Genomic DNA, 17,217 nt, shown 5'->3' with positions numbered 1-17,217 from the left:
TTTTATTTTGGTCACTTCACAGTGATGAGTAAAGGAAAGCTGAAATGGAGCCTTTCCCCAGCATTTCCCTCTGGGATAATTGCGGGGCTGAAGCTCTGTGCTGGCGCTGGCCCATGTGTGAACATCGCTGCAGCCCCCCACAGCCTTTGCTGTCCCCCGTGTCCATTCCCGGTCCCTGAGACCCGCCCAGCTCTGGCAGCAGCAGGAGCCACCGCGCAGTGGGCCCTGTACCGGCACAGCCGGGGCTCCTGGCCAAGAGCAGCAGCAGCGCCAGCCCCTTCCCACCTGCTTGTGCCTCGGCTTCCCAAGAGGTTTTTCCCGGTGAATTTCTGGACTAGAGACACAATCAGCCACAAACAGACCTGATTCCTCAGAGCCCGGCTGTGCTGCCCTGATGCAACCTTCAGAGAAAGAAAGGATCCGGTTCCAGCACTGTTCCCAGCACCGTTTCACTCATCCTCAGGTGACAGCAGGAGGCTTTTCTTGCGTTTGCCTTGGGAATTACAGATCATGGCTGCTCTTCCCCCTCTTCTGGTTGCCACTTGAATTTTATCTGAAAAACTGCAATTGCCTCTTTTGATCGGTGCTAGCCACAGTGCTTTTCTGATGGGGAATTCAGATGCTTTGTTGCAGGCATCCTGATTAGCAGATCTTGAAATGTTCACAGGTCTATAAGCAAAAAGTCGAGGAGAATGAAAGCCATACAGGCCACATTCACAGCGCTCAAACACAGCCCTGTTGCTGGTGCTCTTGAAATAGAATCAGCTGCCAGAGGCCAGCACAGAAATTGCCTCTGGAGTGTGGAATGAAACGAAAAAATCCACCGGGAGAAAGAGGAAGCAGAACTTCTGCACTCGCTTCATTGCTTCTTCCCAGCAGCAGGAGACGTGGATGTCCAGAGGTACGTCCCGCTGCTGCTGACCACAGTGAGAGCACAGCCTGCTGCCCAGTCCCAGCGGGAACCCGAGCCCAGCCCGGGGAGCTCCCGCAGCGTCGGCAGCTCAGCGGACGCGGTGCCAGGGCCGCAGCCCCGGGAACACGCCCGCCCATTGTGGGGCAGCGGCGCAGGCCCAATGTCCTGCGGCCCAAACTTGCTGCTGCTGCTGCTGCTGCTACGCAAGGCCCATCCTTCTCCCCCTGCTCCTCTCCCAGCACGGCGCAAATTGCACCTCGCGGGATGCTTCCCCGGAAGCTGCTCAGGCGCCCCGCTCCTCTTTCCACCTGAGCGTCACTGCGGAGGAATCTTTGGCGCACTTCCGTAAGCCCGGGCCTCTCACTCGTGCTGAATCGGGAATGCAAATGGCCTTGTTAGGAAAGTCAAAAGCCAAGGGAACGGATTAGGAATTATTCAAAAAAACTACCCTTCTTCCAGGCAAGGTACACCAAGTCATTTCCCGCATTTCTCCTTTGCAGATTCTTTCAGTCGCCTGCTCGGCGAGCTCCAGCTTCTTCTGCTGCTTCCTGTGAACCGATTGCACTCTCGATTTGAGCACCGACGCACCAGATGTGCAAGTATCTACGCTGAACTCAGAAACCAACTGCCTCTGTCAGACCATTTTCACAGTCCAGCTCACTTGCAAGATGTCCACTGAGAGCTTGGAAGGATTAGCCCCCAGCTCTCCACTTCTGGCTGCAGGCTCCGGAGATTCTTTCTCTCCATTCAGCCAGCCTAACAATTGCTGCTACCCCCTCCTCCTGTTTCCTTAGCCTACAACAGTAACGACGAAAACCTTACCCACGGCACAACTCGCTAGTCCACCAGGAGGAGAAAGGACAAGTTGTCAAGCTCTCAAAACCTTGGTCCTGCTTTGCTGCAAGAGTCCTGCTGCACGCACAGTGTGGCAAGCCAAGAGAAGCTGCATGTGATGGCACATCTTGTGACAGGAGCTCCAGCTCGGTCTCCAGGAAAGGGTCTTGAAAAGAGCAAACATCACTGTGGACAAGATTCTTGCAAAAGCAAAACAGCTTCCCAGAAGGGACATGCAAACGGAAAGAAACAACCCAAGATGTTCCCGTATACTATTAATTGCTTCCCTTCTATGCTCCCCTTTTCTGTCTTGCACTAGTTCTACCTCACAGTCCTTCCAAACTGATCTTACCTCAAACACCTAGGACTTAGCAAGTTTGAGACACTCTACAATACCAAGAGCTACACACAGCTTGCCTTCTCCCTGTTTGGCTTTGAAAGCAATGCTGGAGACCCCAGAAGCCTGCCAAGGGAAGATTTTAGAGCCCAGTGCCTTGCTCGGCTCTGGCTTCTAGAGACAGGGCATGTGCTCCCATGGGACTGCACCCTCAGCAGTGACAATAGACAGCAGCAGCAACAAAGGTGATTCCCATGACACTGTCGCAGGGCTCAAGACTCCGTGTCTTGGCTTCACATGGCAAAGCTCACTGTCCGTTTGGACAGACTCAGCATCCAAACTAGTCTGCTTTTCTACCTGTGTCAATGAACAGCAGGAGAAGGAAACCAGCCAGCAGTTTCTTTGCAGAGAGGGCCTTTGTTCCAGGCTGAAAGTGCTGGATTGGCAGGGAGGAGGCAAACAGCTGAGAGCTTAGCTGCTCTATTGGACCGGCATCAGAACTCAGCAAAAAGAGTGTTTCCACTCTTTTATTTGAAGCCTCCTATCGGCAGTCTCCGATTTTCACCTGAAACCGGACAAGAAAACAGCAACAGCCCTGCCGACGAGGGCACCGCGCCGGGCACGGCCCCGCCGCTCGCACTGCCCACGCCGAGCGGCCGGGGAGCAGCGCTGCACCGCGCAGGGGCTGCACGTCTCCCTCCTCACGTCCTGCTCTGCCCTCCCACGGGGCTGCCTCTGCCTGGCGCTGGCAGGCTCCTCATTCAGCACTTTGCTCTGCTCCAGGCGAAAAGCGCGGACAGCGCTTTGGTTGCTCGCGAGCAAGAGACCGCGGCGCGGGGCGAGCCAGCAGCAGCAGGGGCAAGTTGCAAGACTGCCGCAAGGAAGAGTTACAATCTGGTGAAGAAGAAGCTAAACAAGACGGTGCGTTTGGCGCGGCTGCGGGAGGAAGAGATGCTCCGGGACTCCGCTTCGGCCCCGGAGCGGCCCGTGCTGGCCCGGGGCGCGCGGGGCTCGGCCGCGGGGCGCGCGGGGGAAAAACGGACACCCGGGCAACAGACACACGGACACGCGGACCAACGCTCCCAGCGCTTCGGCGGCAGCGGCGGCAGCAGCAGCAGCGGCAGCAGCGGCAGCAGCAGAAGAGCAATACAAGAGCAGCGGTTCTCCAGACCCTCTGCGTTCCTTCTCCTGTTCCTCCTCTCCTTCTCCCAGTGTCCCGCATCCCCTGTCCCGCTCTCCCTTCAGTGCTCCACCCCCTCCGCCCCTTCCGCGGCCTCCCTCTCCCCATGCCAGGCCGGGCCATGCGCCCGGCCCGCCCCCGGCCCCGGGCGGGGCTGCGCCCTCCCCGCCCCCGGGCGTCCCGCCGCGGTCTCGCCTCCGCCCGGCTCTTGCCCTACTGGCGGTGGCGCCGCTGGGCGGGCATCAGTGCCTGCCTCTTGGGCAGCACTGTTAGCCTCTGGCTCCGGCTGGCCCGGCCCCGGCCCCGGCCCCGGCCCCGGCCCCGGCCCCTCCCGGGACCCGCCGAGGAGACAGACGGCGCGGCCGCTCCCGCCGCGTCCGCGGCGTCTTCCCCGGTCCGAGCTCTTCCGCTCGGCAGCGCGGCCCCCGCCCCCGAGCCGCCGGTGTCCCCTTCGAAAGAGGCAACATCTGGGGATACCCGGCCCGGGGCGGTTGAGGAGCGCCCGGCGGCCGTTTCTGGCCCCGGGCCGAGCGCTGACAGCCGCGTCTCGCCGGCAGGGAATGCGCTGCAGGGCCTGAGGGAGCGCTACCTGGAGGGTTCGCTGCTGGGGCGCGGCGGCTTCGGCAGCGTCTTCGCGGCCACGCGGCTCTCGGACGGCGCCCCGGTGAGTGGCGGGGCCGGCGGCGGGCGCAGGAGGCGGGGGGCAAAGGAGGGCGCAGGAGAAGGAGGATGGGGCTCGGCAGGGCGGGCGGCGAGCTCAGCCCGCTGCTCCCCTTGGCTTGCAGGTGGCCATCAAATGGGTGCCACGGACCCGCATCCGTCATTGGGGCGAGCTGGTGAGTGAGCGGGGGGGGTAGGGGTGGGGGTGGTGGGCAGCGGGAGAAGGCGGGGCATGACGGGCGGGGATGAGCCGAGGCCCGGGAGGGTGGAAGGCGCCAGGACGCCTCGGGGGAGAGCGGGCGTGGGGGCAGCGGAGGGCGCAGAGCATCCCGGGCTGGGCGAGGGCTTCCCGAGCCCTGGCACGGCATCAGCCCCACTGACGGCATCGTGCTCCTCCCGCAGCCCAACGGCACCAGCGCACCACTCGAGGTCGTGCTGCTGGACAAGGTGTCCACCGGCTTCCCTGGTGTGGTGCAGCTCCTCGAGTGGCTCGAGCTCCCCAGCAACGTGGTGCTGGTGATGGAGCGGCCGGAGCAGTCTCAGGACCTGCTCCATTTCATTCGAGCGCGGGGCTTCCTGTCCGAGGAGGTGGCACGGGAGCTGTTCCGCCAGGTCCTGGAGGCCGTGCGGCACTGCACCAGCTGCGGGGTCCTTCACAGGGACCTGAAACCAGAGAACATCCTGGTTGACCTGGCCACGGGCCAGGCCAAATTGATTGACTTTGGCTGCGGCACCTACCTGCAAGACACAGCCTACACCAGCTTTGCAGGTGAGTCCTCACCAGGGTAGGCTCCCGGTGCCGGCATCTCGCGGCCCAACCTGGCTGTGGCAGCGGGGATTCTCCCTTTTGATGCCAGTCATGGGACCGAGTTTTCAGCCCAGTTGCTTTTGAGTGCGGGTGGCCGGGGGGCCATCTTCCAGCCCTGCTGGCAGCCTTCGCCAGCCACTCTGCCCAGGACTGGCGCTGGGGCTGGGGCAGCCAGTGTGACAAAAACACACCCGTGGGTGGGGGTAGCAGAGGGGGGGGGGCCAGAAGCTGTGCACCCGCCGGTTTGGTGTGCAGGCAAGAACCGGCTTGGACTGCTCAGCTCGCCTTGTTTGCCTTGGCTTCAGAATGTTTTTTTGGGGCAATGCAGGCAGGGAGGGTGAAGGCATGGTTTTCCCACCCCCGGCACTGAGCGGGTTTTCCCTTTGCATGGAATGCTTTAGCCTTGCCAGGGCTTCCGCTGCCCTCTTGTGACACCGGTGGCTTCTTTTACAACCCCCAGTTTGTCCACAAGTCACAGGCGCTGGCGAGAGGGCAGCGGGTCATGCCGTGTGCCGCTGGTGCAGCCCCCGCGTGCCCAGGGATGCTGGGGCGAGGCTCCGGGAGCAGGCAGCATCCCGCTAATGAAGTGCCTCTCTATTCCGTAGGAACACCAGCGTACAGCCCCCCGGAATGGACCCATTTTGGCTGGTACTACGGCGAGGCAGCTACCGTCTGGTCCCTGGGCATCGTGCTGCACCAGATGGTCTGCGGGCGGCACCCGTTCCCGAAGGGCCGGAACATCAGCTGGGGCCAGCTGTCGCTCCCAGAACGGCTCTCTCAAGGTGGATGCTCATCCCTGCGGCACGGGGGGAATAGCAGTACTGGGAGACAGCAGCGGGCTCATGAGCATCCCGCTCTGGCAGCTGCCGAGGAGGTGGCACATGCCTCGCTCTCCTGCTCTCCTCCAAAACAAAGAATGGATGGGAAAGTTCAGGCACAGCTCGGAGCCCCCATGGCATGGCCTGGGCATGGCAATAGTGGGGCAAAGCGGACAGGAGCCTTCTGCAACTGACCGGCGCTTTCTGGTTTCTCCCCACAGACTGCAAGGAACTGATCAGATGGTGTCTGTCCCTGCACTCCTTGGACAGGCCCTCATTAGAAGACCTGTCGTGTGATCCTTGGCTGCAGGATATTCATCATCCATAGAAGAAGGGAGAGAGCCACAGGCACACTTTGATCCAGGGAGCCGGTAAAGTTACAGCTCCACACGTGCCTTGGCCAGAAGAAGCCAAGAAACGCAGGCTTTTTTGCCCTGCCTGTATTGCTGCGCAGGGGTCGTCAGATGGGGACCCGCAGCCCTTGTGCTGGCGCTGAGCTGCTCTTCCCAGCACTGGTGGCCGCCGTGCAAGCTGCTTTTGCTTGTCCTGCTTCACTGACAGCCGGGGCCCTGGGCGGGGCACTGACAGCCTGCTCTCAGCCGCAGGGAAGAAGGAGCCCCTGGAGAAGCTGTACTCCTGCTGCTGCTGGAGACATGGAGGACGACGTCAAGGATGGCAAGCTCTTCCTCGACCTGGCCACCGGCAAGCTGAAGATGATGGGCTTCGATTCTGGCACCTTCTTCAAAGCCAGGCTCCACAGCGAATTTACAGATGAGTCCACAGCCAGGGGGATGCTCCCAGATTTGGGCATTGCACGGCCTGGCCGGGAAGCAAAGGTTCCCCCCTTTGCTGGGGCGGATGCAACTAATTCTTCAGCCGGCTGCCAAGCTGCTTTTCGGCAGGGCGGGCGGGATGGGCTGGGGTGCTTAGGAAATGGGAGTCGGCCCCTGGCCCTGCCAACAGCCCCCACCGCCCACTGTTCCCCGGGCTGGGGCTGGGGCAGCCAGCCCGACACAAACAAGCCCCCATGGCAGGAGCAGAGGTGGCACTCCAGGAGCTGTGCACGGGCTGCTTTGTTTTGCAGGAAAGGAAGGGCTTGGGCTGCTCCACTCGGCTTGTTTGCTTTGGGCTCGCTGTGCCTGTTGGGGGTCAGTGCGGGGGGGAGGGGAGAAAGCGTGGGCTTCCCTCGCCCGAGGGTGGGTTTTTCCCCAGCATGTAGGGAAGGTTGGGCCTTCCTCAGGCCCCCAACAGAGAGAAGACTTTTTACCTTTTTTCTTGTTTCTCCTTTTTGTCTGTAATCCCTTTTCATTAATTTGTTGTTTGTTTCCCTTAAAGGAAGTGTTGTAGGTGGTGTCCAGTCTGGATCGGGAAGTGCTTGGGACCAGCTGCAGCGTGGATGGGACGGGGCCTTGGAGAAGGCCGAGGACATCGCTTGGGAGCAGCTTTTCTTCCGGCGGCGGGTGGCGTGCGGTGGGTCCCCGTCTTCTTGGCACGGCTGGGATAAGGGCTTTTGGGAGATGGCAGCGAGCACAGGAGCATCCCAATGGGCAGCTGCTGAGGAGGTGGATCTGCCATGGCTGGCTGCGGGCGGTGGCACGTGTCCTGCCATCCTGCTCTCCTGCCAAAGGCAGCAGTGACGGGCGGCTTCGGGCACCGCTCTGAGCACAGCCAGCACGGCCTGGGCACCGCGGGCGGCTGGGACAAGGGGGACAGCAGCCTTCAAGTGACGGGCGGTTTCTGCTTTCTCTCCTTGCAGCCGGGCTCTGTGGATGCTGAGGCTGCTCTGGGCTCCGCCAGGGCTCTGCTGCGGCTCAGCACCGGGCCGGAAGAAGCCAAAGAAGAACCGGTGTGAGCCGCAGCAGAGACGTGCTCGAGCATTTCGGCAACGCAGCTCAAGCCTGCAGAGTGCACGCCTCCAGGGGAAAACATGACACCCCCCCCTCCCCCAAAATAAACTTGTTCAATAACTTGTGAAATGAAATCAATCTGGGATGACCCCAAATGGCATTTCTCAGCTTGCTCAAGCTTTAGCTCAGCCCTTCTCTGAACAGTTCTCTGCCCCGCCTGCCTTTTACTTCACAAGTGCTCCCTCTTTTCCCCCAGTGAGTTGCCAGCTCAGGGCAGTCTCTGTCGCACTGTAGCCTTCCTTGATGCCTTTGACCACGAGGAGGAGCGAGCCCCAGGTTTAGGGACTCATCCTGTCACTGGCAGAAGAACAGCAATGTCTCAGAGGTCCGGTGAGACCTGAGTGTCATTCAAGAGCTGCCCTCCAGGCCTCAGCTCTCCTCACTGTTAGCTTCCCACTGCCCCTTTTCCTCGTCCTTCCAGCAGGATGAGCTCTGTGAATGCCCTTGACCCTCCCCACTCCTGCCAGCCCAGCCACCCAGCTCAGTTTGGCTTAAGCGGAAGCTTCTTTGTCTCCTCTGGCACGCCAGTGCAGTTCCCTCTGCGGGGAGCAGCAGCCCCAGAGCACAGCAGGCAACAGTGCAGGCCGCACCTGCACCGGCTCCCCTCCACGCGTGGCTGGGCTCTTGGTGGCAACTAAATGCTCCCTGTTTGCAGCTGTCCCTGGAGGATGGCCCCAGGGCAGAGCCCAGCCCGGCTCCCACTGCATCCCCCGGAGCTTGGGGCAGACAGTGGTCCCAGAGCTGAGGTTCATGGTGCGCAGCCGGCGCTGTGGCTCGCAGTCGGTGTTTGCAAGTGTTGCGTTCTCATCTCCTGCAACTTGTGGGGAAAAGGAGCTGTGCGGCCGGGCCAGCACTGCCCCTCTGGGCAGTGACACGGCTGAAGGTCTTTGCTGTTGCAGAGGAGCCGGCATGGAGCCTTAGCAGGGCCTGGCAGGTGTGGAGCCGGATCTCGCCCGCTGTCCGGGGCTCGCTGCCCGCCAACCGCCCCCACCCGCCGCGCTCCCTTCTGCAGGGACGGAAGGCTCTGGCTGCACAAGGGTTCCCATAATGTCTTTGTACCCGTGGCTGCGGAACGAACACGGAGAGCGAAAGTGTCAGTCACGTTGCTTGCACATTCCTTCCTTTAGATACAAGGCACAGATCTCTTAAAAGGATAGGCAGGGATAGAGATTTCCCACATAGCCCTTTTTGGCGTAACTCACCTTGTAAGCTGGCGTCAGGGGCATTTTTTTCCCGGCCCTGTGGGAGTAGGTGTCCAAGAGCTGAAGTGAGCAGCATTTAGAAGCAGTTTCAAGATTTCTAGGCAGGAAGTGGAGCTGACAAGCATCTGTGTAACTCACCGTATTCATCGTGGAGACACGAGACCTGGAAAAATCCCAGCTCTCTGTGCATTTGTGCAAAAGGGGGAAGCAGCAGAAAGACTTTGTGTCTGCTTGTCCAAGCTCCAAGGAGCTGGGGTGGCAAAGGGTGGCCTGGGCTGGTGGCAGGTGAAGTCCTGTTTCATGTCATCATAGAGTGGCACAGGACAAAGCTAAAAGCACCCACAGCCACACTGATGAAGTCTTTCTGATGCTGCACATCCTAGAGGAAAAGCTGCTGTCACACAATCCATTGGTATTTATAACTTTTATTTGCAATACTTTAGGTCCAAGTTTCAAACCGCAATATTTTTACACTCAAGACACGGTCATGCACAATCCATATTTCAATTTCCTATTGCTTCAACCACAATTTAAAATAACTTAATATTGACAGCAAAACGCAAAATACTTAAAAAAGGATGCTGAGGTCAGTGAGATGGATCCATGCCATCAGCACATTTGCAAAGTAAATAACTTTGTTCTCTTTTTAAAAAGATCAGTTACCTCTTAATCCAAAGTTACAGAAGATTTTTCACTACACATTTGGTTTTTTCTCTTTCATATTTTTTCTGGTTTTTCTTTTTTCTAATTTTTTTTTTTTAAAGAGATAACACGTCTTAAAAAAGGATTGTACAGCAAAATGAGATACATTTCTGCTCAACAATGAAAATGTAGGCTCCTCCTCTGTTTACTTTTGTCTGGATACCCTGAAGAAAAAATCTAGCAGACACCAGCAGAGGTGTAAAGGGGTTGCTTTGGACTAAAGTGGAGTTTAGCACTGGTGACATCCTGACCCAGTCAAGAGTTGCAGAATTCTTTTGCAGATCTCGAACCATGTGCTTGCGGGCACAGCACCTGCAGTGCTGATGCACCAGGGCACGAGAAGAACTCTGTTATTCCCGCACCGAATTTGGGCTCTGCCCAAGCAGGAGGTGCTGCAGTGCTTTGCTCCTCGTTGCCGTGTGGAGCAGCTCCCTTCCTGCTGGCTGAGCTGCTCAGGCAGAGCCCGGCAGCTCCTGACCCTGAAGGGCTGAGGCCTTTCCCCTGCTGCTGTGCTACAGACGGATTCAGCAGCATTGCTGTACGTGGGGATACACAGCGGGACCAAAAGCAGTTGCCTTTGTAGACCCTAAGCTGAAAGGTGAAAAATCTCAAGAGACGAGGATGGAAGAGACTGGCAGGCTGCCTGTTTGCTGTGCTGCCCCACTTGTGAGCGGCCCAGCTTTGCGTGAGGCAGAGTGAGAACAAGGGGCAGCTCCCTCCCTCCCAGCCCCGCAGCCAAGGGGTCCCTCCAGTCCTGGGGCTTGGGGCACCATCAGAAGCTTCCAAGCAAAGGTTATCTTTGAACTTGCTCATTCATGAAATGCGCACGGTCATGAGCGCTCTGATAGATGTATCCACCCATTAGTGAAACATGGATTGACCTTTCTGTATTTGGAAGCTGGACAGGGCCATGAAATCTGACATCTGGCCTTGTTTGGGGCTGTATGGTCCAAGTCAACTCCCTTGCTTCCTCCTTGAGCCCTGGCCAGGCTTTGGGAGAAACAAACGGGAGAATGAAACCAGATGTTCCCACGCTAGAAGTGCTGTCGGTTTGTTAGTTCAACACTATCAAAGGTGGGCCCTCTCACAGGGAGGTTGGAAGCCTCACCTGTGGGTGGAGGCACCTGCAGGAACTCCCAGTGTCCGGGAATGGCTCTCCAGTCCTTGGCTGTGACAGCTTCCCCCAGCTGATGGGTGGCTCTGGGTGATGGTAAAGTCTGAGGGTAACTGCTGCTGTCTCTTTCTTAATCACTACGGGCAATCTTTGGTAGGGATGATTGGGTGCATTGCTGAGCTTCTCCTTTTGTGATTCTTTGCTGCTTTGAACTACAGTAAATGACGCTGATTCCTTGAGTTGGTGTCTATGTCTTTGGTGCTGACCCTGCCCACTGGTAAAACAAATTTGGTATAGTCTGGCTGGATCACAACAAAATGCTGCTTTTTAAATGTAAGTGTAAGGAATCGGTCCCATCCAAAATTCCCGCATGGGAAGACCTTCCCTAGGGTTTGCTGGCTGTGGCGTGGGCTGAGGTCGGAGCTCCGTGCGAGCAATGAGGACGTCAATTGAAAGAAGCTGAAGCACTGGATGTATTAAAATGCATCCCAAAATTGCATATAGAAAAAGGAAAAGAACTTGTGGGTTTGGGAAGATGAGGGTGAATTTTGTTAACAGCATCTCGGAAACAGCACCAACAGAAGGAACGATTGTTGTTGAAACGCTCCCACATGGAGCAACAGAAGAAGTTTTTAATCTTGAGCTTGGATTTGTTTGAGCAAAGGAAATAATAATAATAACAACGAGAATAATAACAAAAAATAATGATCTACATGTTCATAATAAAATATAATAAAAATCGATGTTTATGTTTTCACATGTATATAATGACATTGTGAAATAATGCTCCAAATACCCATTTGTTAGCTTTGGCTGCTCAGGGATATAAGACTAAATACGCTACAGAAAAGGACTGGCCAGGACCCCAGCATCGCTGGGAAACTGTGGGAGATTGTATACAACAGATGAAGGAGGAAGGGATGAAAGTGGCTGTTTTTATAGGGTTTGCTGACGCTAGGACGTGGAATGCTTTGTCTGTTACTGCGAAAAATAAAGTGAGTAAGACTGCTGGGTTTTTCATATCCCAGACTATCCACAAGCTGCAGAACTGATTGAACAGATGAAGGGGTTGTTAAAAGAGCAGTTGAAAAATATAGGAGATGGGAATGTGTCGCAATGAAAAACCCACCTCCCAGATGTGCTCCATATCCTTAACAATGGGCCCACTGGGGAAATGGAAACCCCCTGGATGCGCATGGCTGCACCCAATTTGCAAATAGAACCACGGACAGTGACACTTTGACTTCCTGGGAAATTGTTCCGGGGGTGATGGTCCCTGACAGGGCCATCGCAGAGGCTGCAGGGCTGGACCTTTACGCATTAGAATTAATTAGGAAAAATCAGAAGCAAATGAGAGTTATCAGTACCGGCAGAGGAATTCAGGTTCCTCCGGGACACTTTGGTTTGATAACTGCCCACTCAAGCTTGGCCTTGACAAGTGTTCATATGGTGGGAGGAGTGGTTGGTGCAGATTATCAAGGAGAAATTAAAGTAGTTCTGTTAAACAATAGTGAACAACACTGGATTATTCAACCCCACGGCAGGGTAGCACAGTTATTGATATTGCCAGTTTTTAAAACAACCGTGAAAAAAGGACATCCACTTCACATCACTACTGTTCATGGAGATAAAGGGTTTGGATCCACCAGTCCTAATCATGGAGCCAGAGTGTGGGTCCAGAGGCCAAATGGCCCGCCCGAGCCAGCTGAAGTAAGAGCTGTAAACAAAGACAACACTGTTTGAATCCTGAAACCTGGGTGAGAAAGATGGGCACATGTCCCTGCAGCCAAGTGTTCTGTGAGAGAACAAAGAGATGTTACAGGATATTGTTTTGCAGAGCCTGCCAGACCAAATCTCCCTGTTTGCCCCAATGGTCCCTTTGGAAAGTGCTCTGATCCACGGCGCTCGATGTGAAGACTGATGTGCCACTGAGTGAGTGACTTCTGCAGACAGAAAGGGACCACTTAACAGTGAAACTATTGTTGATCTTGTTGATTTAATGTTGTCCTTGTAATCGGAGCACTGGTTGGGAAAATAGATTTCTAACAGCAGGAGCAGAGATAGGGAACTCATTTAACCTCAGTAATTGCTGGGTGCGTGCAAGTCCAGAAGGATTCGATGACTGGCCTTGGCTGGCCCATCTGGCCCAACCCAAATGGTGGGTTAGAAACTTGAGCACAGTTCACGATAAAAACAGAGCTCTAGACCGAGGGTGGCGATCCCCGACCGCTGCCTTTTCATAGAAAAGGCATTTCTTGCCTAAATCGGATAAAGAGGAATATGTGTAGGAAAAAGTGTCTGTGGATGGATGTTGTCTCCTGGAATAGGTTGTATGCACCCACACTGTAAACTGTTCAATTGCAGCCAGTATAAAGGGAAATGGAATCAAACTCACGGACAGCTCTTTAATCATGGCTGGGTTAAGCGTTCCTATGAAGATTGTGAAAAGATACCCTTAAAGCACTTCCCATATGATATTTTGGCTTGTCAACAAAGAATTTCTAATACTTAAATCTAAAATTGTAGGATGAAAAGAATTGTTATGAAGGTTGCAGTTCGTCTCTAGGTCAAAGGACTGATTGAAGGAGTGAGGCCTGAACAACAGGCCCTGACTGAGGCCTGAACAACAGGCTCTGAGCCAAAGTTGACATCTAGATGAACCTTCCAACCAAATGTTCTATTTGTATCTGCTCATTAACAAAGCATTAGTAGCAATATGCTCTATGTTCATTGGTGAAACACGGATTGACCTTTCTGTATTTAGAAACTGGACGAGGCCCCATCTGGCCTTGTTTGGGGCTTTAGGATCAAACTCCCTCGGTTCCTCCTTGAGCCCTGGCCAGGCTTTGGGAGAAACCAAAGAGGAGAATGAAACCAGATGTTCCCACACTAGCAGTGATGTCGGCTTGTTTGTTCAACGCTGTCAAAGCTGGGCCCTCTCACAGCGAGGTTGAAGCCTCGTTGCCCGCAAAGGTGGATGCACCTGCAGGAACTCCCAGGGTGCGGGAATGGCTCTCCAGTCCTTGGCTGTGACAGCTTCCCCCAGCTGATGTGAGGATGTGGATGATGGCAAGGCCTGAGGGTAACTGGTGCTGTCTCTTTCTTGATTACTGTACGCAATCTTTGGTAGTGATGATTGGGTGCTTTGCTGGGCTTCTCCTTTTGTGATTCTTTGCAGTTTTGCATTCTAATAACTTACACTATTCCTGAACTTGGTGTCTGTGTCTTTGGGGCTGACCCTGCCCACTGGCAAAACAGACGCTGAGGGCCCTCGGAGAACCAAAGGTGCCTTGTGACACCGTGGGGCCTCGTGTAACCAAGGGCACCACAGTGACAGCGTGGGGCCCAAAGGAACCAAGGGGCCAGCGTGGCACTGCAAGGCCTCGTGGAACCATGGAGAGCATTGTGACACGGAGGGGAGTCTTATAATCAAGGGTCCATTGTTTTCCTCTCCCTGCCCCGGCCCCAGCCCTGCAAAGAAGCCCAGTCCTGTCTGGCCCTGCAGCAGGAACTGGAGGCACTGGAGGTGCGGGACAGTGACTCTGTGTCTGGAATGCTCAGGAGATCCTCAGCTCGGGCAGGTCCTGCAGCCCCAGGGCCCCGCTGCCCAGCACAGCAGCAGAGAGTTGGCTCTGGGGCTCCTCAGGCTGCTCCTGCTGCTATCCCAGGGACAGGGCAGCCTCTTGCCAGGGCTCCTCTGCACACACACGAGCTCCTGCTCTTCTCCTGGCCCATCCCAGCTCCCCACAGAGCCTTTCCCAGGGGAACACGTCTGTGCTGGCCTGAGCAGCCCTTGCTGTAGCCTCTGCCCTGCTGCCCACAGCCCCCGAGCTGGGGGTGCTGCTCTGCAGAGCATGGGGGCTGTGCTGCCCGGGGCCATGGGCTGCCTCTGCTGGGCTGTGCTGCTCAAGCTGGGAGACAGAGCTCTGCAGCTGATGGTGCTCCCTGCACGGACCCCCTCCCACACAGGCTCTGCTGTGGCCATGGAGGGTGCTCCGAGGTGCCTGCCTTGTTCCAGGGCTGGCGCATGGGCTGGGGCTGCCCTGGATCCTCCTCTGCAAGTTCCCAGAGGGTCAGACGAGTCACTGCCCAGACTCCTTTCCCTGTACCTGCTGTGTCCCCTGGGGCTGCAGAGCTCTCATGGCTCACAGGAAACATTCAGTCCTTTATCTCTGGGTGAGCCCACCCTGGACAGGCCTGTGCCCAGGGAGCTCCACTCACGGCTGATCCCTGGCACACACTGTCCCTGCAGGTCCCCTGCGTTCTCCTGGCAGCTCCCAAGTCCCTCCAGAAGAACATTCCCCTGCCATCAGGCCTGGCACAAGCTGCAGAGCCCCAGGAAGGTTCATCACAGACCATTCACCATCTGGTGGGCACTGGCCACCACCAAGCAAAACCTGAACCACACCTGAGTCTCTTGAAGGCCACACTGGGACCCTGATCTCATCCCACTGAGCCCTGGGAGAACAAGGAATACAGGCAGCCTCTTTAGAGTCTCTTCCTTGGGCCTGTTCCTGACAGTGACTGTGCAGGGAGAGCAAAGCCTTCCTGCAGTGCCTTCAGGAGATGCCCTTTGCTGATGGAACTGCTGTGGCGGAGCCCAGCTGTGTCCCAGCAGTGCCCATGGCCTGTCCCTGCCTGTGACACGCAGCAGGACTCGCACCACCCGCACAGAGCTGTTGGCCTTACACCATCACAGCAGCTCCAAAGGAGAGAGTGGAAGTAATAAGAGAGGAGCTCTGAAAAGACCAAGCTCTGCTGCTCCCTGGCTGTGCTGCTCTGCTGGGACTCTTCCCTGCCCCACGCCTGCAAAACTGGTCCTGCCCTCCAGCTTCAGGGATGGACTCAACCAAAGGATCTTGAACAAAGACCTTGCTGATGGGTCCTTTCTTTCATGTGAATACACACAGAGCAGACTCCTCATTGACACAGTCCCTGTCAACAGTCCCATTCAGCCTGTAAACAGGGAATAAGATGCATAACAAAATCTTTTGGGTACAACATTAACATAGGAGAAGAAAAAAAGCCCCCAAAGCACCACCACCAAAACAACCTGAGAAGGCAGGCTGGGCCTCTAATGATTACACTTTAGCCTATGGAGCTGAAAACAGGCAGGTTTTTGCTTCTGGAAAGCATCCAGTCATCATTTTCCTCAGGGCATCCTTGAGCTCCTGGTTCCTCAGGCTGTAGATGAGGGACTTCAGGGCTGGAGGCAGCACCGAGTACAGAACTGGCAGTGCCAGGTCCACGGATGGGGAGGACCTGGAGGGGGGCTTCAAGCAGGCAACAAAGCCAGTGCTGAGGAACAGGGAGACCATGGCCAGGTGAGGGAGGCACGTGCAAAAGGTTTTGTGCCATCCCTGCTCAGAGGGGATCCTCAGCACAGCCCTGAAGATCTGCACATAGGAGAAAAGAAGGAACACAAATGAACCAAAAGTTAAACAGATGGAAAACACAACAAGCCCGAGTTCCCTGAGGTGGCAGTGTGAGCAGGAGAGCTTGAGGAACTGTGGGATTTCACCCAAGAACTGGCCCAGGGCACTGCCCTGGCACAGGGGCAGGGAAAATGTATTGGCCGTGTGCAGCAGAGCAGTGAGAAAGGCACTGGCCCAGGCAGCTGCTGCCATGTGAGCACAAGCTCTGCTGCCCAGGAGGGTCCCGTAGTGCAGGGGTTTGCAGAGGGACACGTAGCGGTCGTAGCACTCGACGGCGGCGAGGAGGGAAAACTCCGCTGAAATGAAAAAGAGGAAGAGAGAGAGAAAGAGAAAGAGAGAAAAAGAGAGAAAGAGAGAAAGAGAGAAAGAGAGAAAGAGAGGAAGAGGAAGAGGAAGAGGAAGAGGAAGAGGAAGAGGAAGAGGAAGAGGAAGAGGAAGAGGAAGAGGAAGAGGAAGAGGAAGAGAGAAAGAGAGAAAGAGAGAAAGAGAAAGAGAAAGAGAAAGAGAAGGAGAAAGAGAAAGAGAAGGAGAAAGAGAGAAGGAGAAAGAGAAAGAGAAAGGGGCTGTGCAGCACCTCCTGCGTAGGAGGTGGTTGTGGTGTCCCAAAATGGAATTGTGCATGGCTTTGGGGACAGTGGTGCAGATGGAGCCCAGGTCGGTGAGGGCAAGGGTCAGCAGGAAGAAGAACATGGGGCTGTGCAGGTGCTGGCCGCAGGCTCCGGCGCTGATGATGAGGCCGCTGCCCAGGAGGGCAGCCAGGGAGATGCCCAGGAAGAGACTGAAGTGCAGGAGCTGCAGCTGCCGCGTGTCTGCCAATGGCAGCAGGAGAAAGGGGCTGATGGAGCTGCTGTTGGACATTGGCTGTGTGTGGACATGGGGACCTGTTCATGGAGAAAAGTCAGTGACAGCTTAAGGGAAACGGCTCTCAGCCAAATCAAAGCCATGTCCCACAAATGCTTCTCCTGTCACACACTGACACCTTATGGGGATTCAGAGTGTCGCCACGGAGAACGGCTTTGGCTGGCCTGGGGCCTTGCGAGAGACGAGAGACGGGGCGGGCCGGGGCCGCGTCTGGCAGGAGGCGAGACAAAGAGCAAGAGGCGAGACAAAGAGCAGGATAGTTAACGGGAGATTGGGCGAGGAGATGGTAATCTGTAGCCCTTGGAGATGTAAAACATATAACCTTAGAAGCTGAAGTTTGTAGCTGCTGAACTGTGGGTTTGGAACAGTATATAAAGATGTGACTCGTGCGAGGAAATTTGGCTTTGCATGCGGCCGGCGAAGTCCGTGTTCCATCACCGACAACA

General features: G+C 56.0%; 2 protein-coding genes across 2 annotated transcripts; one reads left to right on the top strand and one right to left on the bottom strand.

Moving 5' to 3' along the window:
• The first annotated feature begins 3,370 nt into the window (after positions 1-3,370).
• On the top strand, positions 3,371-5,878 carry LOC138102083 (serine/threonine-protein kinase pim-1-like). The gene is made up of 5 exons (XM_068999841.1): positions 3,371-3,928; positions 4,050-4,100; positions 4,327-4,693; positions 5,338-5,514; positions 5,772-5,878. Exons 1-5 carry the CDS (start codon positions 3,371-3,373, stop codon positions 5,876-5,878), a joined length of 1,260 nt encoding a protein of 419 aa, XP_068855942.1.
• A 9,690-nt stretch (positions 5,879-15,568) lies between these two features.
• On the bottom strand, positions 15,569-16,144 carry LOC138101980 (olfactory receptor 14J1-like; the record flags this gene model as incomplete). Its single annotated transcript, XM_068999726.1, has 1 exon — positions 15,569-16,144. A coding segment is annotated over one exon (576 nt), but the record flags the coding sequence as incomplete, so codon positions are not given.
• Positions 16,145-17,217: the final 1,073 nt, after the last annotated feature.

Source organism: Aphelocoma coerulescens, unplaced genomic scaffold, assembly GCF_041296385.1.
Source record: "Aphelocoma coerulescens isolate FSJ_1873_10779 unplaced genomic scaffold, UR_Acoe_1.0 HiC_scaffold_60, whole genome shotgun sequence".
Taxonomy (NCBI): domain Eukaryota; kingdom Metazoa; phylum Chordata; class Aves; order Passeriformes; family Corvidae; genus Aphelocoma; species Aphelocoma coerulescens.
The sequence above is the reverse complement of the archived record's forward strand: the minus strand, read 5'-3'. Positions and strand labels throughout refer to the sequence as shown.

Coding starts and splice junctions, on each gene's coding strand:
- LOC138102083 (XM_068999841.1), top strand. CDS start 3,371: ATGCCAGGCCGGGCCATGCGCCCGGCCCGCCCCCGGCCCCGGGCGGGG. Junction 3,929..4,049: donor GGCTCTCGGACGGCGCCCCG/GTGAGTGGCGGG, acceptor CTTGGCTTGCAG/GTGGCCATCAAATGGGTGCC. Junction 4,694..5,337: donor AGCCTACACCAGCTTTGCAG/GTGAGTCCTCAC, acceptor TCTATTCCGTAG/GAACACCAGCGTACAGCCCC.